Here is a 26,391-nt window from a genome sequence, read left to right on the forward strand (position 1 = left end):
TCACAGCAGAGGAGCCGAAGCACCAGCCAGCGTGACAGGCACCCACCTCCCTGGTAATGAGGAGAACACCGACACGAGGGTGCGCCTCCCCCCACCACTGCGCCTTTGTGGGCCAACTGCTAGGGTGAGGCAGGAGCTTCGACAGCAACGCCAAAGCGCTCGCTGCACATGTGCATGTGCAAGGAACAGAAGGTGCGGGTGTGAGCAGAGCCCCCGCAGGGCCATGCACAGGTGCTGGGGTCTGAGCCCAGGCTGCCGGTCCCTGCCACCGAGAGCTGTGTGTTCATCACTGTGAGCCCAGGCTTGGCCCAGCACCTTCCTGGGGCTGCAGGGTACGGTGTGTGTGCTGAGGCCACTGTCCTTCGGGGCCATCACCATGACAGAGCCTCGCGCGTGTGTGCACTGACGCCGTGTGCACAACAGCAGAGCAGCAGGCGCGACGTGAGAGGGGTGCACACAGCTGGGGGACGTGGACTGGCGTGAGCAGTGTGGGCTTGTTAAAGGGATGTCAGGCAGCAGCGCCAGCAGCTCCCCCGGGTAAGCGTCCGCCTCTTGGTGTCCGCTCAGTTCGTGGTCCCAGGATGGTGGGATCGAGCCCCGTGTTGGTCTCCACGCTCAGCGTGGAGTCTGCCTGACTCTCTCCCTCTGCCCCCACCCCCCCCCCGCTCTCTCACACTCTCTCTCTAAAATAGACAAATAAATCTGTTTTAAAGTGACATGGGGCAAGGATGCAGGTTCGTGGGGTTCTGGTGAGTATAAGGCATTTATGCAGTTTCAATGTCTGAAAAAAGACACTCTTTATTCACTGATCCTCTCAAACATTTACTGAGCACCCACTGCATACTAAACACTGATCCGTGCACTCAGGAAGTGCCAGGGAGCCGATGGACAAAGATCCAGGGAGGCTGGCATTCACGTGCGGAAGAGGTGTCAATAATGCATTTCGTAAATGAGGACGAGGCGCCGTAGGCCCCCCAAGCGCCTCCTGACCTCTGACACATGTGGCATTAGTACGTGTGAAGAGCCACGTGGGGCAGGCAGACCTGGTGCAGCTTTGGGAAGAGGAACACACAAAACAATGAGTCACCACCTGGGTCTCCCTGGAAAGGTGAGGGCATCAGGCAGACACGAGGACTGCGAGGCAGTCAGCCATCCGGAAACCCGACCGCACCAAGGCCCGGTGGGCGGGCCTGGGGAGGCAGCAAGGTGCTTGGGGGGCACCCAGGCCGGCCGGGGGTGCAGCAGCACTGAGCCCACCCACATGGCATCCTTGGACAACCGCAGTACTGACCCCCCTTCACAGATGGGGAGACCAAGACCCCAGGGGGTAAACTGTGAGGCCGAGCAGATCCAGAATCCTTCCAAAGCCTGTGTGTGTAACTGCAGGGGCGTCCTGCTTAGAATTCACTTCCTAGAAGCCTCCTGCCCCCACTGCAGCCAGTGTGACGGGTGCATCAGGTCTCAACCACTGGCGCCGGCTCACAAGCAGACACCCGGTTCACCCACCTCCACCTGACCCCAAGGCCCGGAGCGAGCTAGCCTCCATAGGAGCAGCCGTCTGGGATGGGGGACTTTTTAAATGTAATTTAATTCAGCTCTTGCTAAGACAATTAAGAGGAAATCTGTCCTCTTCCGGTCTGAAGATAATCAGAGGGACTGGACAGATTAGTATTGACATTAAGAAGATAATTGAGGCACAAGCTTATATCCGGCAGGGCTCTGAGTCCCGGGGCGCTGGCGCAGGGAAGGCGCGGGCGGGGCCGTCAGAGCAGCTGGGGTGACAGACGAGGACAGGAATCCAATGGAGGTGCAGGCACGAGCTGCTGGACAAAACACGGCATGTCAGGCCTCGAGTTAGTGCAGACACGTTTGCTGTGAACTATCGAATTCCGAGAGAGACGCTGGGAATGGCCCTGCAGACGATGGGACGGTTGGGAAAGTCACTGGACGACACATCACACAAGAGAAGAGGCGCCACACCGCGCCGGGCTTTGGCCACTGTGGCCCCAGACGCGCGGGTTTCACTGGAAGTGGATGAGAGCAAAGGTTGCCTTCGCTGATGGGAGCCCCAGCAGCAGAGCCCAAAGGAAGGAAGACGTGGTCCCCATGGGGGGGTGGGGGGGTGCACACGGGACCCCAAAGGGTGGGCACCGGGTCCTCAGTGGAGGTCATAGAGGGTATGTGTGGTCCCTGGTGGGGGTCATGGGACACGAGCAGGACCCCGAAGGCCACGCAGGGCAGACTATCTTCTGATGTCTTTGCTGCCCATGCTCCCTTGGACACGTAGCATTGCTTCCTTTCCAGTGGGTTAGGGGTTCAGGGGGTGTGTGTGGGTCATGGGGGTGCACAGGGTCCACGGGGGCAGTGAGGTCCACGGGGGGCTCAGGGGGGCACATGGTGTCTCTTGTTCGGATGCATCAGACGGATCTGCCGACCGCAGGGAAGTGCCCAGCAGGTTTCCAGTCCCCGATGGAGAGTCTGACGATTCTGTGCAGTCCAGGCCGTGAAGCCCGGCGTTCGCAGGGTTCAGCACTTCCCTTCCTCTGTGAAGCAGCTCAGCAGCCGGCACCGGCTGACCAGTTTGGCAGATGGCGATGTTAGCAGTCATGACATCTGCAAAATATAAAAAAGCAACCGCTTCAGTAAAAGCACCGGGTGAGGGAAAAGAGAACATGTGTGAGGGCAGCAGCCCTCCTTCCCCTGCCCAGGCAGTGCCCTGGGTCTCCTACCCCGACCTCCCCTGCATGAACACGGGGCCCGGCGTGCCCCCAGAATCCACTGGGGCTGCACGGCCTGAGCGTGGCCCTGCCAACAGGCAGGCGGGGTGGCTGGTGGCTTCCACCCGCTGGATGCCGGCCGCGCGCCTCCCGCCGCGGCCACTGCTTTCCACCCGAGGCTTTATTTAATCTCCACGATATTATTTCACAGATGAAGAAACAGGCCCGAGAATTGAAAGACTTCTTCCAAACGGCGGTATCTGGTTGACGGCAGGTCAGCCCAGTCTAGCGTGACGTCTTCAGAGGGGAAAGCACGCGCTGCTCCGACTGCAGACGTCGAACGCACTTTCATTTCTGCCGCCAGCAGCCGTTCTGGGATTCCCTCCGTGCACGAGCCGCCGGGGGGGCGGGCAGAGGACGGGGTGGACGCACGGTCAGGCGCTGCCACCGCTCCCGGGAAGTGGGCCCTGAGCGCCGGCAGCCCCGGAGGCGGCCCAGCCAAGTGACACCCGGCGCCCTCCCTGGCGGCCAGCACCGCGTCGCCCCCGCGGGCACCCAGCCCTGGGCGCTGAGACCCGGCCTCTGGGCTTCCTGGGGAGGCCGGCCTTCAGGACAGACGGGAGGCTGGCGGCGCAGGGGAAGGACCGGGGGCGCGGGTGGGCCGAGGAGGCGGGCTGTGTGCCTGCCGGCCGGGACCAGCCTGAACTACGGGGCCACGTGACACCTTGGCAGGAGCCCTTGTCCTGGGCGCCCACACGGCCCGTGCATGCAGACAGGGGGACAGAGTGGGGCGGGGGCAACCTGGCCATCAGGCCTCTCAACCGTGTCTGACACTGGTGAGACGGAGGCGCTGGCGGCGAGGCCTCGCGGTCCCGCTGGGCAGACTGGCTTGGGCCCCGTCCTGCCCCCCCCAACTCTTCTCTTACTGCCTCTCAGTTTTCTGGGTCAGGCTTTGGAGAAACCAAGATGTAAAAGGCACAAGGACCTCTGCCAGCCCCCCTGCCCACTGCCACGGCCCCTCCCTGAAGCCACTGAGCAAGGAAGTGGAAGAATTCAGAATTTAGTATCTTGAGTCATGGTCAGGGTGACTTAAAAATGCATGAGGAGGCCACTCGAGGAATGCATGCTGCCCTGGGCAGCCCGCCTGCAGGGAGGCCCCACGTTGAGGCCAGACAGCCTGGCTGGGCAGCCAGGGCGCAGGAGCCAGGACCCCGCCCTCCAAAGGGCAGGAGTGACCGTTACACATGCCGCTTCTACCAGGAAGCAAGCGTTGGCTGAGAGTAGGTCCATCTCAGGGCAGGCGCACGATCAATATGTGATGAGGAAATGTGTGCGAACCTGACTCCAAACAGTATCAGCACCTGCTTCCTGCCGGGTCGGGGCACATGCTGGGCACATCCTTCCTCCCCAGCTGTCTCACCTTCGGGGTCCCATCCAGGGCAGGAGAACTTGCTGCAGGCCCATCACATCAGCCTGACTGGCAGAAAAACCAGTTTGTTTAAGCAGATAGGGGTCAGCAGCTCAGGGATCAGAGGCACTTGGGAGTCACCAGTTCTGGACAAGGACACAGGTGCCCCCAGCTCTAAGAGCAGGATGAGAAGAAATATAGCAATGAGCCAAGAGCCTCCTTGCTCATCCGCAGTCAGTGTGTTTCTCAGGTTTGTCCTCGACCCCGGCAGGTGGGAATCGTTGGGGGCTCGTGTGTGCACACAGCCTGGCTCTTGCTCTCCAGGGAGTGGTGTGCACACAGCAAAACACGACTCCCTCCTGTAACCAGATGACCTTGAAATGAAGCTCAGGGGATAAATAATGTAGACAACGAGCAACCAGAGAAATGGCAGATGGCAGGTCCTGCCTGCCTGTCCTCACGAGTGAAGTGGAACAGGACAGGAGATATGCTCAGAGACATGAATTTTTTAAATTAAAAACACCATCTGGGCTTTGCCAGGAGGGCTGGTAACCATGATCTCTCTAAGGAGCCCAAGCAGGGGGAATCCCGGGGTGGCTCAGTGGTTTGGCATCTGCCTTCGGCCCAGGGTATAATCCTGGAGTCTTGGGATCGAGTCCCACATCGGGCTCCCTGCATGGAGCCTGCTTCTCCCTCTGCCTGTATCTCTGCGCCTCTCTCTCTCTCTCTCTCTCTATTTCTGTGTGTGTCTTTCATGAATAAATAAATAAAATCTTGAAAAAAAAAAAAAAAGGAGCCCAAGCAGGACACTCTGCTACACCCCAGATGTGCCCTGTTTCAAGGTCTCAGGCTCATGTGCCTCCAGCACCCAGGAGCGTGAAGCCCATCCATGGTTCCGGGAGTGAGAGCACCTTCTGGGCCTTGGATTCGGCCCCACAGATTGTCCGAGGTCTCCTGTTTCAGCCACACGATGTGCGCAGTGCGTGTCTCCACAGCCTGGATGCCAGCCTGCTGACCACACAGACTCAGTAGCAAGTGGTGGCAGGCAAGGGAAGGACAGCTGCCCTCAGGCTTCCTGACTCAAGGGACGGGCACAGGGAATAGCAGGCCAGGCCTGGCAGGGGTGGGGGGCATAGGCTGCAGTGCCTGGCGTCCGCTCTCATTTCCCTGGATCACGCCCTGGTCCCCCGATACCGTGTAGGCTCTCATCCATTGACCCTGGAGCAAGAAGCCTGACTTTGGAAACACTTTTTTCCCATCGCTAGGGGACGACGGCTGGTTTCCACCTACTCAAAGCAAGCTGTTGTCTTTGTTTCATGTGATCTGCAAGGGCCTGCAAACCCACTCCTGTTTGTGTTTGACTTCATGTTTTCACACTGGGCTCTGCCTTTCAAACCGTGTGCTGCCCGCGGGCCTGGGCCATGTGCTGTCCATGTCCTGCTGGTCAGGCGGCCACCCTGGAGCCGAGGACAGAGCACCCACTCAGGAAGCAGACGTGTCGTCGAGGAAGCTCATCTAGGAAGACCACAGATGAGAGCACAGCCGGTGGCCGTGAGGGGAGCAGAGGAAGGCCGGCCCCCAGCTGTCCCAGGCTCCCAGGGGCCCAGCAAGAAGACGTGTCCCGCGCGTCCCGCCTGCCGTGTCGGTAGGGTGCCCATGCGCACCATCCTTCCGGCTGCTGAGAATTCTCGCCGTATTTGCCGTACACGTTTTGCAAATACTTGCTACAGCACTCTGGCCATGGCTTCAAGCCCTGTGGGGTCGTCCCAGCCTCCGAGCCACGTGGCACCAGCTCTGGCCATCCCATGTGGGGCTTCCTGCCTCTGGGCATATAAGTGCGTCTCCATTCTGCCCTGGGCCTCCAGGCGGCATAGGAGGACCCTGGGCCCCATGGGGCGTGGCACCACCCCACTACTGCCAGGTGGGGTGGGGTCCAGGTCCCCTCACCTCTGTCCATACCAGGGGGAAGCTGGGGGGTGGGGGGGAGACGCAGCACTTCCTCACAGAGTGGCTATGGGTGTGCCTTGTCGATGGGGGCCCTGCCTCGCAGGGCTGGCTCCTTCGTGCCTGAGGCTGGAGGGTCACTCCTCCTGGGGCTGCTTTCCCTGGGCCTGGTGGAGGCCTGTCTAGAGCCTAGCCTAGGTCACAGGAGGCAGAAGGCATCCCCTTGGTCCGGGGCCAGCCTACTGCTTCCTCCTCCCCAGCCTCAGTCTGCCGGGGGCTGTCCCATGTACTGCAAGGGGCTGGGCCTCACAGGTTGGGGGAGCGGGGGACGAGAGTCCACCATGCCCAGAACCGAAGTCAGCTTCGTGCTGTCCTGAAATAGGAAGGTGGCTTATGCTCCCAGCCCTCTGGGCTGGCCTGCAAGGGCCTGGGGACACTGAGTGAGCCGCCAACAACACCACTGCCATTGGAACCTGCAAGAGCGAGGACCAGCCAGACCTGCTGCCAGGAGCCCACACGACCCCACCAACACCCACGTCTGAGGCCTTGTTCATCCAGGGGCTCCCAAGGGCCTCACACAGGGATAAGCAGAGAAAGGGTTTAATCTAACTCCTAGGTCACCCGTGGCCATGGAGGAACCATTTGCTTGCCCAGGTGGACAGGCCTCTCTGAGCACCTGGCATAGGTGTGGGCACAGTGAGGCATAAGGGGGCCTGCAGCAGGTGGAGAGAGGAGCACAAACGGGAATGAGACACAGCACCCATGTTTCTCTGCAGTGTCTATACAGCACTCGGCACCTGCATTTCCCTGACATGCAACCCTTACTGCCCCGGTCTCTGGCAGCTCGCTCCGCATGACCTCCTGTCCACCTCGTTAAACCCCAGGGGGCCTCTGTGCAAGGCAGCCACAGTGCCACCCACCTCTGCACCATCTCAAACAAGTGTGTGCCATAGAAGGGAATGAACGATGCCTATCAACACCTCTAGCTCCTGTGAGCAGCCGAGTAAAGCCACACAACGCACCAGACAGGGTCAGGAGGAGGTGTGCAAATGCAGGTGCTTGGAATTCAGAGTCTGGCAAAGACGGGCGTGGCAAGCAATTATTATAATCTGATAGTTGCACAGAAATGAGAACAGAGGCAGATCGTGTGTGTGCGTGTGTCTGCAGAGGCCTGTGTCAGCACACATATGCATGTGCATAGACGTGTGTGTGTGACTTCGAAAGAAAGAATATAACTAGCATTCATAGCATAATCTAGAATCCGTCCTCTGTTTTGCCTTTTATTTTTGCCTTTTTCTGCTTGAATAGAAAGAATTGAAACTGCATTTTTTTGTTTTTCACAAACAAGAAGTCCCTCTGAGTTGTTTAGATCTCAGTATCTCCGGGGCCCTGCGCTGCCCGGCCTCCTCCTGAGGAGAAATACCCTGGGGGCCGCCCCAGCGCGATGCACGTCTGGACACGCCGCCCACGCAGGTGATCCTTGCTCTGATTCCAGGCCAGAGATGCCCGAGTGCCTGAGGCCAGCCCCCGTGGGGTGTGGAGGCCAGTTTCTGAAGACCCCTAGGCAGCTGCAGCACGCAGGACAGTAGGGGTAGTGACAAAAGCTCCTGTGCAGGGGCTTCCCACTTAGGCCTGGTGCGGGCAGTCCCCCAGCCAGAAACAAGCCAGCAGACTGACCAAAGCCCTGAAGCCCTGATGGCCACCTGAGGCTGAGTGAGGAGTCTGTGTCGGGGGCAGCCCTGCAGTCCAGGATGGGCAGCGTGTCCCCTAGACTCCAGCCACAGCGGAGGGGAGGACCATCATACGTGTGGGACAGCCAGACCCCTGGACTGTGCCAGGTTAGGGAGCTGTGCCTGGAAGACCACCCACAGCAGAGACCCCCTGAGACCAGGAAGGAACCCGCAAGCACTGACCTGCCCCTCCCCAGACCCCCGGAGCTCAGGGGGAGGGTGGGAGTGTCTTGCAAGAGCTGCAATTTCCACATGCTGGGCATCTTCCCACAAGCACCTTGAGACTACCATTCAAGTGTGTGCAGGGATAGGGAGTGTGTAGATAGGGAGTGGGGGTAGGCCTGGGGCAGCCTGAGCTCCACAGGCCAGGGAAAGGCCCCTCCTGAACAGGCCAAGAGACACCCCAACAGGCCTGCTGGTTCAGCACAGTAACCACTTCCTCACACATGACGAGGATGATCAGCACCAGGCAGGCCAGACCCGGCCCACGACACCGTGACATTAGTGTAGGGTCAGGCCGTGCAACATTCGGGACACCCTCCAAGAACAGTATCTGCTGCTCATCTGAAATTCAGAGCAACCCATGCCCTGTGTTTTATCTGGCCATCCAAGCAGATGGGTCCCCACTGGTGGCTCTGGTGGCTGTCACTGCCACAAGAGGGGTCTCCAGTAATAGGCCTACTGGGCAGCAGCCAGGCTTCCACCCACATGGTTGCTGGAATCACTCCCAGTCCAGGGCCATGGGGACCTAGAACACATTAAATGGTTTAGAAAAGCCAGAAATGGGTCTTTCTTGCACCAAAATGTAGTTATGGGACACATGTGGCCGTCACCTGCTTAATGATGCACCATCCTGGAAGTCACACCCAGGTTTGATGGGCATAGTGGTTGGCCCTGGCCCTGGCCCTGGCCTGCCTGCAGAGACCTACCAGGTGGCAGCTCTGGACTGCACACCAGAAAGCACTGGACACCTCACCAGGCCCCGCTCTTTGCCGGTGGCAGGCTACATGCTTGGCCAGGAGAGAAGCGTCTTTCTGGTCCAGGGGCACTTCCAAGGTAGAGGCTTCAGATGTAGGGCTAGACTAGACTCCAGCCACAGCGTTTGATTCTCTCCACCACCTGGCTGGTGTCTACACCCCGGACAACTGTGTGTGCCACACACAACTCCCTGCATGGCCCGGCACCTGAGTAGTGACTCTCCCGTGGGCTGCAGGACCCACTGTTCCCTGAGGGTGGAGGGACCTGGACTGCACACGGACTTCTGCTGGCAATGGCCCCCCAACACTCGGGGTCGACGGCCTGAGGGCGGGGGCGCCCCAACACTGAATGCTGCAATCTGAGGGTGGAGACCCCCCCATACACTCGGGGTTGACGGCCTGAGGGTGGGGACACCCTGGGACTTGGGGTTGGCTCTCCAAGGCAGCTGGGACAGGAGGGGGTAACCCCAGAGCACGTGCTGAAACCAGGTAGGAGGACCCTGCACTCACTCCCTCGCAGGTCCCAACATCCCCTCCTTGACGCTGTGGCATCTTCCTGGGGGCACTCTTCCCAAATGGTCCCCACACACACAGTCCTCCGTCTCACAGCCACATCACGTGGCTCTCTGCCTGTCCAGTGTGTGACACGGTGTGCAGGTTGTAGAGACTCAGAAATTCTTCCCTAGTCGAGGCAGAGACCCTTCTGAAAGTACTCCACAGGCCTTGGACCACTGTTCCTCCCCACCCGAGCCCTGTGTGCAGTATGGGACTCCCAGGTTGACGCCACCACATCTCAGTCCAGGAGGCTGCTACCACAGGAACCATGTTCTCCCCATCAGGACACATACAGCACAAGGGACCGTGGGGTTAAAGGAAACACAGGGGCCAGTGCCGATGATGCCGGGTGGCCAGAGGCCAAGGGAGGGCACCCCGTAGGTGCTGCTGCCTCTGGGGACACAGAGAGGCTGCCCCCAGCCCACCGTAGCTGGACAAAGGGCTGTGCCAGGAGGCAGAGTGGGGTGGTGAGCAAGTGCTTGGGTTGGAAAGAGAAGATTCCTGCACATCTGTCTGCCCAGGGGGTGGGCAGCTTTGGGCCTGGGTGCCACCAGCTGGAGATGTTCTCAGGACAGAGAGAAGCCACCCTCAGCCCCTCCTCTGGGACACCTGGGCCCAGCCTGGTCAGGGCAAGCCAGGAGCCGGCACCACTCAGCACCCAACAGGTGCCAGCACCACCAGTGGGCAGTGGGTGACCAGTGCAGGCCCTGGCAGCAGCCAGCCAGCATGGGAGGTGGGGGCAGAAGCCAGGCACAGCCCAGGCCCCTCTGCTAGTGCGCAGGAGCCACCGGCCGTGGTCTGCCAACCCCTGAGCCAAGTGGGAGAAGGCATCCCCCAGACGGCAGGGCTCTGGGACATCACAGTGACGGTGCCGGGAAACAAACGGAGCATCCACCGATGTGAACAGCCCCCCGCCCCAGCGGCCCAACATGAGAGCTTGAGTCGTGCATTCTGGCATATTCCACGTGGGAACCACCATGGCATCTTTCTGAGTGAAATGGGGGAAAGGAAGTGGACTATTTATGGGCTGGGCTCCTCAGCGGCACAGGACTCTGCACTCTGGCCTCTCCCCGATAGCTCTGCGGGCGCCCAGCGGCTCACAAAGGCATCCTCGCCCCTGTGGGCTGCAGAGCAACCTCTTTCTGCACGTTTAGGAAACCAGACACATCCCTGACTTGGACGCTGGGGCTGCCTCCTCCACGGCGATCCCCTTCATGTCATCAGGCATCTGCCCATCAGCGCGCCACACATTCAGCTCCGCGAACACGCCCGTCTCGATCATCTCCTCCTGCCAGGGGATGGAGCAGTTGCCCGTCGCGAACTCCTGGAAGAATTCTGTGTCGGCTTTGTCAAAGACGACACCCTTGACCGTGGAGAAGGCGCCCACGTCCTGGATGTTCTTGGCATAGACGGTCCGTGAGTCTGGTACAAAGGGGGGCGTCAGCATCCCTGTGAGGAGAGGGAAAGCACAGGATGCGGGACACCACGAGAGAAAAGAGACAGCCGCATGCTCAGTGAGCAGGGCCACTCTTCCCAAGGTGACCCGGTGGCTCCAGACAGGCTTCCCAGTGCCCAGCGGCCCGAGTAGGACACCAGGGCCTTAGTGTCAGGCTGGACGCGCTTCCCCGGGTGCCCACCACGCTCTGGCCGGCAGTCTCACACCGGCCTCCCCGAGGCGTCATCAGCGGCAGGTGGGACACCTTGAACCCAGCTCGGGACTTAGCTCCTCGTCTTCTTTCCAAAGCTGCTTCTCTTCCAACCTGCTTAGATCCCCGGCGCCCTAGTCTCCAGATACAGAATGCCAGACACCCCCTGGCCCCAGCCTCCCGGCCGCCATCCTCCCCACACCAGCTCCCCCGGCAGAGCCCCTTCCCTGCAGAAGTAACCTCTGTCCTGGGGTATCTGATGCTCAGGGCTCCCGCGTGGAGTCCCGTATTCACACGCCTCCTACAGGCTCTGTGGTAAGGCTGCGTCCACACATGTGCACCTGACACCTGACACCTGACACCTGACACCTGACACCTGACAACACATACTGTTGAATGAATGAGTTTGTACCAAGCAGACAGCTTGAGGAATCCCGCTCTCTCCCGGGTACGGCTCCTCAAAAGTGCAGGGTGTAGGAATTGACACAGAGGCCTGGGCCTTCGGTTCCCAGAGCAGCATGTGCCCCACGCATCCCGTCCAACCTCTACCAGCCTGAGAAGCCTGTGCGCTAACCCCCAGGTCTGGGTCGTGGAGTGACAGGGCTGGGGGGCGGGCGGTCATCGGGGCAGGAGGGTGGCTGGGCGAGGCTCTGCAGCATCGCCACTAATCTCAGGACCTGCCAACAGCAGGCCAGGCAAGCACGGACCCCCCCAACAGCCCACCCTCGACCCCGCAGATCCAAAGACGAGGAGACAGTACCAGCCTCGAGCTGCCTCCAGTTGATGTCCTTGAAGAGGGGGCTGGCGCGTAGCCCATCACACGTCCCGTCTCTGAACCCCAGGCGCTTCTCGGGGTCCTTCTCCAGCAGTGCCTCACAGAAGTCCTTGCTGACCTGGCTGAACTTGTCTGGGTACTTGATGGCCTCCGAGAGGACCCGCTGCTTCAGCTCCTTGTTCTCTACCTGCACGGCAGGATACACCACATCACACGGAGCCCGCAGAGTCCATGGAGTCCGTGTACGGCTGGGCCAGCGTGCCTCCCAGGAAGACACATGCGCACATGACCACGCAAAGGGCTCAGGACCTCCAGCCAGAGGACAGGCCCCCGCAGTGCTGGTCGAGGCAGCTGTGGTGCCCAGGGAGCTACGGGCACACTTACGTAACTGTCCCTCACCCCCTGGAGGGAACAGGAAACAGGAGACTGGGTGGAAGCAGGGCCAGCCGGTGCTGCCTGGTTCTGGGTCTGCTTTGCCACAGACCCCCATTCCCAGCAACCAGGGAAAGGGCCTGCACAGCCAGTCGGAGGCCCCACTACGACCCCAGATCGCCCTGTGCCTCGGCGGCCTGTCTCCACCCAGCTCGGGCAAACACAGGCCATCTGCTTTTGCCACGGATTAGATCTGTGTCTCCAAAAACGTCACGGACCCAGGCTCGCCCACAGCTACCCTTCTGGGATGTTTCTTTCCTTCGCCACGCGAGTCTGACACTTGAGACAAGGAGCTGTGCGGGCCCACCACGCTTGTTCTGTCCGAGCCCATCGGGAAACTGGGGTTCTGCTCGGGGCCGTGGGGTCTCCCCCGCCAGAGGCCAGGCCCCCATGCACAGACCACACATGGCTTTGCCTTGCCTTGCTCTTCCAAGTGGATGTCAGGAGAGCAAACGGGTTAGTCGAGTTCAGGCTGATGTGCAGAGACCCCAAGCAGCCCCGTGGGTGAGCGGCAGAGACACCACTCTCAGGAGACTGCACGTGGCTTATTTCCACACGTGTCTCAGGGCCAGAGTGGGCCTGGGGATGGACACGCTAGGAGAGGACCCCACACAGTGAAGTGAGAGGGACGTGACCTCCAGGCATGTCTAAACACTGCTGTTTGCCACAGCTGCCCCGGAGGTGCCCCTCACCCTGGTTCCTGTCCACCTGGCTGACCGCAGCCACCAAGCCTCAAGCCCACCCACACCTGACCCATGAGAAGAGGCTGGCTTTGCTCCCTCAGCTTTGAGCAGGTGGTGAGGTCCCCAGATACCATCTATGGGCACCCCTCTTCTCACTGTGCTTGAGAAATCTGCTTTTTACAAATGGCAGGTTTGCGGCAACGTGGCAGCACATGAGTCTGTTGGCACCATTTTTCCAACAGCACATGCTCACTTTATGTTTCTGTTACGTGGTGCTCCTCACAAGACCTCGAATGTGTTCATTATCATTACAGCTGTTACGGTGATCCATGGTCAGTGATCACAGCTCACCGAGAACCCTGAGGACGGTCAGCTCTAAAGAAGCTGCTAACTAAGGCACATGGACCGTTCCTTGGACGTGAAGCCACTGCTCGCTATGCAGACTACGGCATGCTGTAAACACAACTTTTACGTCGACCAGGAAACCGAGAGGTTCATCGCTTCATTATGGTGGTCTGAGCTGGACCCAAGTGGTCTCTGAGGTGAGCCCGACTCTGGGCACATGGTGCAGGAGATGGGCATGGTGGGGGTCAGGGGTTAGGCAAAGCAAGCCCATGCCTGCTGCCCCCTATTCAGAAAGGCTGCCATCCGTGTCAGAGCAGGTCCTCAACACGCGGGTGACGGGGAACTTGCTGTCTGCAGCAGAGGCACGAAGGGGGCAAGCCTGCACCCCTTTCCTCCCAGGACCGGCTTGGCCTGGGGGTGCCAAGCGCTGCTCTCAGCGGAGGTTTGGGGAGGCCCAGGCATGGCTGGTCCTGAAACACATCTTAGCATGGGGCGCTCCCTGATATGAATAGATGAGGCCACCATGTCTCCTCTCCTGCCCAGAAAGGACTTGCCACAAGAAGCCTAGCACTCAGGAAGGGCCAGCTGCCCCCTAAGGATGGTGGTCATGGGGTGACTATGGGACACATCCCGAGAGACCTCCTACCTTCTCTCCTCGGGCACGGAAGGGTCCTCTGGCTGCGATCATCTCATACAGTGTGACCCCCAGAGCAAAGTAATCCACGGAAAAGTCATACTCCTCACCACGCAAGAGCTCAGGGGCCATGAAGCCTGCCGGGCAAGACACAGCGCACGGTGGTGAGCACTCCCTGCCCTGGCAGGTGCACAACTGACACTGCCCTGCACACGACTACGGACTTCCCGTCCTACCCCTCCTGTGCTGCTGCCCATATACTGTGAGGTGGTGAGCAGCACCCCTGGCCACACCGAGAGTTAGAACCCCCAGCTGTCATGCCCAAAACTGTCTCCAGACACTGCTGAGCATCTCCTCTGGCAGAGCTGCCCCTGGTTGAGAACCACTGCTCGCCACATAAGCAGTGAAGCCCCATCTCCCCCGTGGCACCCCGGGCACACAACCAGACAGACAGTCCTTGCTCACCACACAGAGCAACTGTGACCTGTGGTGCCATGTAGCACATGTCAGAGACAGGTGCTAGGGAGGTATGGTCAGAGACAGGTGCTGGGGGATATGGTCAGAGACAGGTGCTACCAGCTCCTTCCCAAAAGGGCCCAGCGGACAAATTTAAGCAAAACAGTCCAAAAAGCAATGCAGATGCCCATCACTGCCCCATAGGCACTCATGCCAGGTCTGTGCCACATCAGGGGAGCTGGGGCCATGTGGGGAGCCCTGCATCTTGGAAGAGGGGGCTCCCTGAAAGCAAGCTCTAGACCTCCCTAAACTGCCACTGTACGGAAGCCAGCCAGCACATAGGAGGGGCGGGCAGTCCATTCCCTGGGGACCAGGGGCAGGTGCTATGGGTTGGGACGGGGCTTCTGTGCCCAACGGCTTCAGACATTCCAAGGTAAGCAATGCTAATGTGTCTGTTGATTTCTGGTACTGCCTGGCCCTCAATATACCAAGTTCAGAGCCAGTGTCTAAGAGGGGATGTGCTTGGCAACAGCAGCCAAGCTGAGGTGACCACAGACTCACTTCTTCCCAAAGAGGCTACAGGAGTCAAACTCCATAGGCCCTTCCGGCCCTGACAGCCCATCTCCCCTTTGTGGGTCCGCTTCTCAGGAATTATCCAGATGGCTCAGATGCTGTGAGAAAGACATGTTTAACAGACCACCACTTTCAGATTAAAACAGGGCCTGGGAGAAAGCCTCACCAGGCCAAAGGGAGGGGACCAATTTCTGTAGCAAATATCCCAGGGGTGGGTGGCCTCTAGTCTGCTTCCCAGCTCAGTCCAGGTTGACACATCATTTTCTATCTCAAGGACCTACATGGCATCTGGGACAAAGTAACAGAAAACATCTGTCACCTGAAGGAGCAGATGGGTGAGTAAGTGAGTGAGTGGGTGAGTGAGCGAGCAGGTGAGTGAGCAGGTGGGTGAGTAAGTGAGAAGGTAAGTGAGTGAGCGAGCAGGTGAGTGGGTGAGTGAGCGAGCAGGTGAGTGAGCAGGTGGGTAAGTGAGAAGGTAAGTGAGTGAGTGAACAGGTGGGTGAGTGAGTGAGTAAGCAGGTGAGTGAGCAGGTAGGTGAGTGAGTGAGTGAGTGAGCAGGTAAGCAAGCGAGTAAGTAAGTGAGTGAACACTACTCAGTCTAGTTATTAATTCCTCCTCACGTTGACTCAGCCCTGTGTCTGGGCTGGAAACCCTGTGGGTTCGGAGGGCACGCCCACATGTCCTCTGTGCCTGGGTCACAGCTCGATGACTGCGTGCAGAGGCTTGGCTCCAGGGGCTCCAGCAGGCAGGGCACAGAGAGGCCAGGGAGAGGCACACAGTAGGCTGCAGCCCAACCTACACCTGCCTCCCCATCTGCTGCACCTCTTTGGAGGTCACACCCTGCACCTGACCCCAAATGCTCAAAAGATGCGTCCTCAACTCAGAGAAAGGCAGCAGCCATGGCAAAGCCAGGGGGCCCTCTGGTGGCCGGCAGAGCCCTCGCATGCTGTGCCACCGGGGGCGGGTGTTGCTCAAATCAGACTACTTGGAATCCAGCTTGTGGTGCCTTATTCTCTGGGGCTTTCTCCTAATGATTGGAATCACCCTAAAATATGTGGAGAGTGTTTCTGCTCACATGATCGCACACAGGGCTGGAAGGTCATAGACTAAGGCCAAAGATCTGGAAAACTCAAGATAGGACCTTCCCTAAATGAAGCCTCAGATGAGGACAGACCCTCCATGACATCAGGGACAACCCCAAAGGGGCCCAGAGCACAGGACAGGAGGATTCAGGGACACAGTCTAAGTGGCCCCAATCTCAGTGGCAGCATTTCCCCCAAAGTCACATTAAACCAGGAAAGGATTTGCTGAGCATCCCTGGACCTTCTGGAACATGGAAGGGCAGGGCATTGACCCCACGTGCGGCGGGCACAGGTGTAGGGGCTGCATCATGGCACTGAGTCCCCCTGCCCCTGGGCTGCCTGCTGCGCCCACCCCAACTTGAAGGCCCTGCTTCCCCCCCACTGAGGGGAGTAGAGGTGTGGGGGAGCAGCAGGATGTGTTGTGTGTGCATGCACACATACACATGGACACATGTGTGCACATGCACGCAGACATGTGTGTGCATGTTGACACACGTGCACATACACATATGGACACGCCTGCATGCAGCCACAGATGCATGTGTGCATACGTACATACACACGGACACGTGTGCACACACATGCACACATTCTGGACAAGAGAAGCCCCCTCCAAGCCTCACACTCCACCCTGGGTTCCCTTGGACTGCAAAGACCCTGGCCACATGGAGGGGGGCTACCCCAGGTGGCTCTCCCAGTCTGCCCACCTCAGTGGGGGTCTTATTCTCTTGAGGGCAGGCTGGTGACCAATGTAGTGCAGACCCTTAGGGCTCTGACCAACAGGGCTGAGCACTCAAGACAAATGCACTCTGCTAATGTCCAGGAAGCCACTGATGCAGAAGCTGCATCACAGAGGCTGTGGCCAGAACTGCCGCCCCTCCAGCAGCTACAACCTGCCGGGCATACGCCCTGGCCAGAGCCAGTGGTTTCACTATTTGCTATGAGGGGTGGGGATACCCAAAGGTCCCCAGGGCCTCACGCCCACCCCACCCCCAGAAAAGAGGCAGCCCCATGCTTGACCTCGGGCACTAACCTGGGGTCCCTGCATAGCCCTTGGTCTTGGTCTGCCCGTCCTTCAGCTCCACAGCCAGCCCAAGGTCAGAAATTCGGATATTGCCTGAAAGCAAACATGGGCTGAAGTCACACACGGCTCCACAGAACTAGGGCACTTTGATTCCCAGCACCTGCAGGAGCCAAGTGCAGCCTCTGCACACATGCACACACTTGCACACAAGGGCACGCCTGTGCCCACGGGCAGGCACTCACAGCACATGCCCACCCAAGGGCCCCGAGGCCTCTGCACCCCCCACCCTGTCCCCAGCAGAGGACAGCACCTGTCACTGTGATTGGGGGCACAATCCACCCAAATCCCATTTCAAGAATGCCCCACATTTGTGTGACTTAAAGACACAAAGGGAGGGTATCTAAAAGGACATAAAGCAAACCGAGATCTCTATTTACCATCTAATGAGAATCCCATAAAAGGCACAAAGTGTGACCAGTCTATCCTCTTATGGATGATCCGTTGGGCCAGGGAGGAGAGCCTGGTGAGGGGAGGCTGGGCAGGAAAATGCCAGGAGGGGAGGCTGCCTCACCGTCATCATCCAGAAGTACGTTCTCAGGCTTGAGGTCTCGGTAGACAATGCCCCTCTGATGCAGGTGCTCCAGGCCACTGATGATCTGGGCTGTGTAGAAGATAGCACGTGGCTCCTGGAAGCCAGGGCTCTCCTCATTCACATTGTAGATGTGGTACCTGGGTCAGACCACACAGAGGCCCATGACTCTCTGGGACAACAAGTGGGATGCCCACAGTTTCTAAGGAAGTAAAATCTCCCAAAACAGTGAGAACCTCAGAATCCCATACTGTCAGCGAAGTGTCTGGTCACTGTGGGGCCCCAGCATCAGCCAGAAGAGCCTGCAGCAGTGCCAAGAGGCCCTGGCAGCTGGTGTTTGTGTCCTCACAAACCTGTCGCCACAACCATTGCGAGAAGAGCAAGGCATAAGAGCTCACTGCTCTCCCCCCCTCACCCACACTGGTCTGCACAGGCTAGGAAATGGACCCCAGAGCCATTTCACCATTGCCAGCCAAAGGAGGAAGGGCAGAGGATGGTGAAGGGCCCGGGGCAGGGAGCCTGAGTCCCCTCAAACAAAAGCAGTCAATCCAGTGTCCATGGAAACACGTTGGCCATTTCACCGAGCCCAAGCACAGACTCCTGGGTGGGCCTGCTGTAGGTAGGGTTTCCTTCCTGCTTCTCTCCTCCTATGACTGTGCTGCTCATCTTTTCCACTATTACTTTCTACAGAGAAGCAAGATCTAACAAATAAAAGGAAACAAACTATTTATGTCAGGTAGCAATCAGTGAGAGGCAGGCCAAGAGAACAGGAGAGAAAGCCTCAAATCAGCCATGATGACAAGATAAATGGCTTTTTTTTTTGATAAATGGCTTTTATGTTACATTTGTATTATAGTATAGTGCAGTACATTTAGTACAGTATAGATAAGGCATGTGACACTGTGTAGGATAGTATAGAATAGCACAGTGTAATATTGTGCAGTATGATGTGGCGTGGTAGAGTCAAGCACAGCATATCACAGTGCAAAAGTGTATAATGTAGTACAGCATGACACGGCATCATATAATACAGTGTGATGGAGTATAGTGTAGTATAGTATGGTGTGGTATATAGTACAGTGTAGTACATGTAGCATAGTATAGTGTGATAGTGTAGTACGGTGTAGCATAAAGCAACATAGAGTAGTATGGCATGATTCAGCATAGTATAGTAGAGAGCAGCATAGTGCAGTACGGTGTAATACAATACAGTGTAATGTAGAATGGCATAATGCAGTGTAATACACAGTAGTGTAGCAAAACATAGTATAGCATAGTATAGTACGGTACGGCACGGTGTAGCCTAGTAGAGGGTAGTAGTACATAGCAATGTAGTGTAGTGTGATTTAATGTAGTATAGCATGATGTATTATGGTGCAGCATAGCGTGGCATAGTATAGTATCAGTAGTTTAATACGGTATAACGTAGCATAGTGTGGTATGGTGTAGTAGAGGGGAGTGGAGTGTCGTATGGTGTAATATCATGTCGTGCAGTGTGGTGTAGCATAATCTAGTATAGAGAAGTATAGTGTAGTATAGTGTAGCATAGGGTAGTAGCGTAGTATGGTGTAGTGTAGTGTAATACAGAATAGCATAGTACATCATAGTATGGATGGGATGGGATGGAATGGTGTGATGGGGTACAGTGCAGCACATGTAGGATAGTAGACAATGGTGAGTATAATACAGAGCAGTACTATGGTATGATATAGTACTGTATAATGTGGTATAGTGTACTATAATCTGGTACAATGTATTAGTGTAGTCTGGAACAGTGTAGTATGGTGTATAATATTGTGTAGTGTGGTATGGTGTAGTATAATGTACTATAGAGTAGTATGGTGTAGTGCGGTAAAGTATAGTACTATGTAGCAATATACTGTAGTATACTGTAATATGGTGTGGCATAGTACAGTTTAGTATAGTATAATATAGTGTAGGACAGGGTGGTATAGTACAGTACAGTGTGCTGTAGCATGTATGGTATAGTAGAGGACAGTGGGGTGTAGTACAGGACAACAGGGTGTAGTAGAGGACAGTGGAATGTAGTACAGGATGGCGGGGTGTAGTACAGTATGGCAGGGTGCAGTACAGGATGGCAGGGTATAGTACAGGACAGGGGGGTGTAGTACAAGACGGCAGGGTGTAGTACAGGACAGTGGGGTGTAGTACAGGATGGCAGGGTGTAGTACAGGACAGTGGGGTGTAGTACAGGATGGCAGGGTGTAGTACAGGACAGTGGGGTGTAGTACAGGATGGCAGGGTGTAGTACAGGACAGTGGGGTGCAGTACAGGACAACAGGGTGTAGTACAGGACAGTGGGGTGTAGTACAAGACGGCAGGGAGTAGTACAGGACAGTGGGGTGTAGTACAGGATGGCAGGGTGTAGTACAGGACAGTGGGGTGTAGTATAGGATGGCAGGGAGTAGTACAGGACAGTGGGGTGTAGTACAGGATGGCAGGGTGTAGTACAGGACGGCAGGGTGTAGTATAGGATGGCAGGGAGTAGTACAGGACAGTGGGGTGTAGTACAGGATGGCAGGGAGTAGTACAGGACAGTGGGGTGTAGTACAGGATGGCAGGGTGTAGTACAGGACGGCAGGGTGTAGTATAGGATGGCAGGGTATAGTACAGGACAGGGGGGTGTAGTACAAGATGGCAGGGTGTAGTACAGGACAGTGGGGTGTAGTACAGGATGGCAGGGTGTAGTACAGGACAGTGGGGTGTAGTACAGGATGGCAGGGTGTAGTACAGGACGGCAGGGTGTAGTATAGGATGGCAGGGAGTAGTACAGGACAGTGGGGTGCAGTACAGGACAACAGGGTGTAGTAGAGGACAGTGGAATGTAGTACAGGATGGCGGGGTGTAGTACAGTATGGCAGGGTGCAGTACAGGATGGCAGGGTATAGTACAGGACAGGGGGGTGTAGTACAAGACGGCAGGGTGTAGTACAGGACAGTGGGGTGTAGTACAGGATGGCAGGGTGTAGTACAGGACAGTGGGGTGTAGTACAGGATGGCAGGGTGTAGTACAGGACAGTGGGGTGTAGTACAGGATGGCAGGGTGTAGTACAGGACAGTGGGGTGCAGTACAGGACAACAGGGTGTAGTACAGGACAGTGGGGTGTAGTACAAGACGGCAGGGAGTAGTACAGGACAGTGGGGTGTAGTACAGGATGGCAGGGTGTAGTACAGGACAGTGGGGTGTAGTATAGGATGGCAGGGAGTAGTACAGGACAGTGGGGTGTAGTACAGGATGGCAGGGTGTAATACAGGACAACAGGGTGTAGTACAGGACAGTGGGGTGTAGTACAGGACGGCAGGGTGTAGTACAGGATGGTGGGGTGTAGTATGGGGTATGTGATGCCCTGTAGTAGGATGCAGTACAGTACAGTGTCATGATAGTCTCTGCTCTCTAGGTCATGTTGCATGAACCTCCTAGTCTCTTCTCTCCTCCCCATGTGGCTTCACAAGCGTTCCTTAGTCAAGGCCTCAGAATTCCCGCCTGGAAAACATGGCCAACATACACATGACATATCTTCAATGAAGCTGAATCCAGCAGGCAGAATGGAGGCAGGGGCTTGCACAGAACACCAACAGCAATGGCCCCATCTGCGACATGTGACACCCTTTCAGGTGTCTTACACATATTAACAGACTCTCCATAATGCCCTGAGAACACTAGTTTTACAGACCAGTGCATGGAGGCAAGAGCAGTCAGACTGCCTGGGCTGCACCTGGGTCTTTCCCTACTGAAAGCCAGTGGCCTGACATCCTCCGGAGTCCAGGGCTGGGTCCTCAGACGCCCGGCAAATCCAGACACCATCCACTGGCAGCAAAGCGCCGGTCCCAGAACTTGGCCACGTCACGTTTCCAGCTCTGCCGTCATCCCCAAGAGCAGGTCACAAAGCAGTGTCCTCAACCCCTGCCCTCCACCCAAGCCTTCTTTCATCTGTCTGCCCAGTTAGCACTTGCCCTGTGGCACCCTGTGCTCCTGCTGCCTCCACCCCTATGTGGTCACATGAACCTCAGGTCCACCAGGAGCTAGAGAGCCACGGGCCATCTGCCCGTGGTCCCACATTTCACATAGGACTGCAGAGTATCAGCCACTGGGGGACGGGAGGAGCATGTTGATGGGGGCCCAGGGCTTTACCTCAGGTCACCATATTCTCTACACGTGTGGGCAGCCCCCCCATTTACCTTATGTCGCCTCCATTCATGATGGTCATCACCAGACAGAGGTCAGTCTTGGTTTCAAATGCATAGGCCAGAGAGACTATAAACCTGCTGTGTACCTTTGCTAGAATCTTCTTCTCCACCATAGCACCCTGAAAAGCAAGATGTCGAAATATTATCAGGTTTAAGCAGGATGTCACCAAAAAGACCAAGTCCCACATGCCAGAAAATAGATGCAAACACACTTGAAGGAGCTTGCACCACACAATTGCAAACAACCTACAGACATCTCACTCATCCCCCAGCCAGCCGTGCAAATGTGTGGGTGTACAGAGGACTCGCCAGCAAGGGGCAGGAGTCAGACCACCAGCCTTAAAAACACCGGAGGACCCAGCACAGGCAATGGCAGCCTGTGTGGTGCTGACCTTCCTTCCGGGCCTTCGGTACACCCGGCCAGCTTGCCCACCGCAACCCCAGGCCCCAACCTCCTCTCCAGGCCCTGGGCAGCGGCCAGCCAGGGACCCAGCAGCATCTCTTCATCTTCCAACTGTATTTTAAAACCTCACGATGTCCATTTAACATGTTTTTTAAAATTATGTTTGGTTAAGGAGGGTAGAATTCCTTTTGGAAGGAGGGATCCTGGTGTTCTGGGAGCCCTCTGCATCCACACTACGGAGCAGATGTCAGGTTGCTCTTGCTGAGTATTAGGCTCAGTGAGGACCCCGACCTCGGACAGAAGATGCTGGGTTCAGACCACACGTGGACAGTTGGAAGGGATGCCTGCTTGTCCCGTAGCCCCAAAGGGACAGCACTACTGAGAAGCCCTGGGGTGGGCACCCTGGGTGGCTGCTGTTAACCCCAAAAGTTGCATTTGTGCTCCATTGGCAGGAAAGACAAGGGACCACATGGGATGAGACAAGCTCCTACAACACAGCAGCATCCACTGTCCTGCCTCAACGGAGCCTGACCCCATGCAGAGCAGACCCCATGCAGCAACCCCATGTGCTTGGTTCACTCCGGCCCGGAGAAAGCATGGCGGATGCTACCAGGCCTGGCTGGACTCCCAGCGGCTGGACTCCCAGCGTGCTCTCCGTCACAGACAAGCCAGGGCCAAGAGAGCTCCAGGAAGCCAACAGCCTCCCCCAACACTTGTTCCCAAATTTCATGATGGTGGTAAAAACACAAGACGGCTGGCAGGAGGGGCACCTAGGATGGTGCAGTCAGTTGGGTGTCCAACTCTTGGTTTCAGTTCAGGTCATGATCTCAGGGTCAGGGTCATGGGACTGAGTCCTGCGTTGGGCTCTGCACTCAGCTCAGAGTCTGCTTAAGACTCTCTTTCCCTCTGCCTTTACCCCACCTTCCCCACTCGTGCACACGTGTTCTCTAAAATAAATCTTAAAAAAAAAAAAAAGATGACAGCTGGCAGGATATGCAATATCACCCACACTAACAAACACCTCTAAGGCCGCCTCTGATGAGGGGTCAGGGCAAACCCTGTGGTGTGCAGAGTGCTGGGCCAGGGTGGCAGAGCTGAGGACACCCCCTCTATGCCCCGGGGGCCAGGCCCTTGGCTCAGGATCAGGAGGCTGCCCAGTAGGAGGGGCCCGGTGTCCCAAGGTCAGAGGAGCCAGCCCACAAAGGGCCCCGCGCAGGACTGGACACAGCCCGATGGCCCTCCCACCACCGTGAACAGTCAGCTGCCCACCTGGTACCCCTTCCTTTTCTTGAGTCTCTTCTTGTTGAGCTTCTTACACGCATACAACTTGCCAGTCGCCTTCATCTGGCAGGCAGACACCTCCCCGAAACCACCTTTCCCCAGGACCCTGAAGTCCAGGAACCAGTCCTCCCCCGTAGGCTGGGCCTCCAGCCACTTCCACTGCAGGAACCTCTGGAAGTACAGGCTGCCCAGGTACTCCTGGAAGGGCGCCTGGCTCAGGTGCTCCAGGGTAGCCTGCAGCAGGGGCTGGAACAGCCCATCCTCACTTGCCGTGGGCCCTTCCCGGAACTTGGCCACTACCCCCTCATCCAGGAAGCTGCAGAAGAGCTTGGCCTGGGGGTCCAGGTACTCAGCCAGGATGGCCCGGGCCTTCTGTGGCCGGAGGTCGTCATCTGCAGTGTCATAGTCCTCGATGTCCTTCCAGAGCTCCAGAGCTGGCACATGCCTCTCATCAGCCCCCAGGAACTGCTGGAAAAGCCGCTTGCCGATGGGCTGCTCTGAGCACACACTTGGGAACGCCAGGTCCAGGCTCTCCCGGAGGCCCTCACACTTGGACAGTGGAGGCAACTTGAGCTTAGCCAGGTACTTCCTGTCCCGAGAAGATGGGCCACTGCTCCCATCGAAGCTGCCCCGGGCGGCAATGAAGGCTGAGTTGGCCACCACCGTCTCCAGGGAACCGAAATCCATCCCGGTGCTGGCCTCCTGCCGAGTTAGGCTCGAGAGGCCTGACCCACTGTCCGGGGCCTGTGCCCCCTGCCCTCCCCAGACTGCAGGCGTCCCAATAGGTGAAGAGTGACTGGGGGCCTCGCCGGGAGCCCAGGGAACCCAGCTGACACAGCTCCAGCCAAATCCCAGCCCGGGGTCACAGAGCAGGTGCCAGAAAAAGACAATCCTCTAAGCTGCTTCCAGGCGGATTAGATGCCCATCCTCCCCATTGCTTCCTCTGAGGACAAAGTGCAGACCCCGATGGACCTCCCTGAAGCTGCCCTGTTGGGTCCTCAGCTCTGGCAGGTGGCGCACCTGCTTGTTCCCCTGCGTGAGCCGGAGGCCAAACAGAAAGCAGAGGGGCCCGGGAGAAACCCCAACTTAATATAAGATGGCTGTGGCTTTCCTACTGTATTTCATTTTTGTCTTAAGAAGATAGAAAGCAGGAGGAAAAACAGCTGATATCAGGAATTCAGAGAGAAAAAAAACCCACAGTGAACCGCTCACTGGGTATTCAAGAGTGAAACCACTGGCAGGGGGACTGGTTAGTATGTGGGGACCTGGCCTGACACTGACAGGAGCCTGCCCTCGGGTCACCTGCCAGCTCTGAGGACCTAAGGTAACCTCAGCACCTGCCGGGGGATCAGCTCCGCATCAGCTCCCTCCCCTCTCCTGAGCTGTGCCAGCAAAACATAAACACCCAAGAGAAGCTTCAGGTGAAGTTAGAAGCAGGAGACCCCCAGCCACATCCAGGGCTGAGGCCTCAAACAGAGAAACAGGAATGAGAGGGCAATGATGAGGCCAGGGACACACCTGGAGGCATATCTGGGGGACACACCTGGGGCACATCCCTGAGGGACATACCTGGGGGCACACATCTGGGGGCACACACCTAGAGGGACACACCTGGGGCACACACCTGGGGGACACAACTGGGCACACCTCTGAGGGACACAGCTGGGGGACACAACTGGGGCACATCCCTGAGGGACATTCCTGGGGGCACATACCTAGGGGGACACGCCTGGGGGTACATACCTAGGGGGACACACCTGGGGGTACATCCCTGAGGGACATACCTGGGGGCACACACCTAGGGGGATACACCTGGGGGCACGCCCCTGGGGGACACCCCTGGGGATGCCAGGACCAACAGAAATGTCAGACTCATAGGGGCAAGGTGTTGTCCGTCTAGTATGCAGCAGGTACTCTGTAAATGTGCAGGGAAGGAAGTGATGGGGGTCGGTTAGAGTTTGAAGAGGGGAGGAAGTGAGGTTATGGAAACAAGAATGTAGGAGCCAGAGGAGACCAGCAGGACCAGCCCACCCCGTGTCCCTCCTCTGGGAGGCATGGAGGTTCCATGAGTGGGTGAGGGCAGAAGGCAGAGGAGGCCAAGGAACAACCTGCATCTGCGCAACCACAGTCCCTCCTTAACCCCTCCCCAAGTACCGTGAACACTGGCGGGGGTTGGTCGCAGCACCACCTCTACCAGCGCTTCTGACGGCGTGCCTTCAGTCCGCGCCTCCCGGTGGTGCCAGGCACACCCAACGGCCGAGGATCTTGCCGAAATCAAGATTCTGCTTCAGCAGCCCAGGCTGCGCGGTGCATCTCTCCTGAGCTGCCCGGGGACGCAGCAGGCACCCCGGGGCAGTCTGCAGCCCCACCGGCTCAGTCCCTGGTCCCTCTACCACCACCACCTCATCCCCATCACCGTACACCACACATATAACAGGTAACAAGCCTAAGTCGTCAACTTTACAGTTCTTTTTCAAAAATATTTTTCAGAACCCATTTTTTAAAAACTATTCAAAATACAGAAGAAAATATTCCACTTTCTATATGAATTTTACAAAAGTCTGTATCGACACAGAAACATCTTGCTGGATCTTGCCAGGAGTTACCCCTGTCTATCAGTCTTTGGTGTGCTGAGTCTTCCCACCGATGAACATACCGTCTTCATGTCCCAGATGCTCCACCACCGCCCTCACCAACATGTGGCTTTCAGCACACGAGTCCTAACGTGTTCTGTTGGACTAATACCTAAACATTCTCTTTGTTTTGAGCAACTAGCAATGGTATCGTGTTTTTAATTTTGTTATCCATGTGTTCGTTGCTAGTAAGTGCAATCGTTGACTTGGGGGCATCATTTTGTATCCTCTGCCTTGCTGAACTCACTTATTCTAGATTTTTTTTGCAGTCTTTGGCATTGTCTACGTGTACAAT

The 26,391-nt window shown here is 57.2% G+C and overlaps 1 protein-coding gene across 1 annotated transcript; it reads right to left on the reverse strand.

The window, feature by feature from the left end:
- Positions 1 to 780: 780 nt before the first annotated feature.
- On the reverse strand, positions 781 to 24,165 carry GRK1 (G protein-coupled receptor kinase 1). The gene is made up of 7 exons (XM_072782288.1): positions 23,452 to 24,165; positions 21,771 to 21,898; positions 17,554 to 17,711; positions 16,992 to 17,075; positions 13,859 to 13,983; positions 11,738 to 11,939; positions 781 to 10,780 (listed from the first exon to the last, which is right to left on the reverse strand). Exons 1-7 carry the CDS (start codon positions 24,148 to 24,150, stop codon positions 10,482 to 10,484), a joined length of 1,695 nt encoding a protein of 564 aa, XP_072638389.1. The 5' UTR covers positions 24,151 to 24,165; the 3' UTR covers positions 781 to 10,481.
- Between the last annotated feature and the right edge of the window lie 2,226 nt (positions 24,166 to 26,391).

The sequence above is a fragment of the Canis lupus genome, chromosome 17 (genome assembly GCF_048164855.1).
Source record: "Canis lupus baileyi chromosome 17, mCanLup2.hap1, whole genome shotgun sequence".
NCBI classification, from domain to species: domain Eukaryota; kingdom Metazoa; phylum Chordata; class Mammalia; order Carnivora; family Canidae; genus Canis; species Canis lupus.

Coding starts and splice junctions, on each gene's coding strand:
- GRK1 (XM_072782288.1), bottom strand. CDS start 24,150: ATGGATTTCGGTTCCCTGGAGACGGTGGTGGCCAACTCAGCCTTCATT. Junction 17,712..21,770: donor ATGAATGGAGGCGACATAAG/GTAAATGGGGGG, acceptor GGTCTGACCCAG/GTACCACATCTACAATGTGA. Junction 13,984..16,991: donor GGGCTATGCAGGGACCCCAG/GTTAGTGCCCGA, acceptor CTTGCCCGGCAG/GCTTCATGGCCCCTGAGCTC.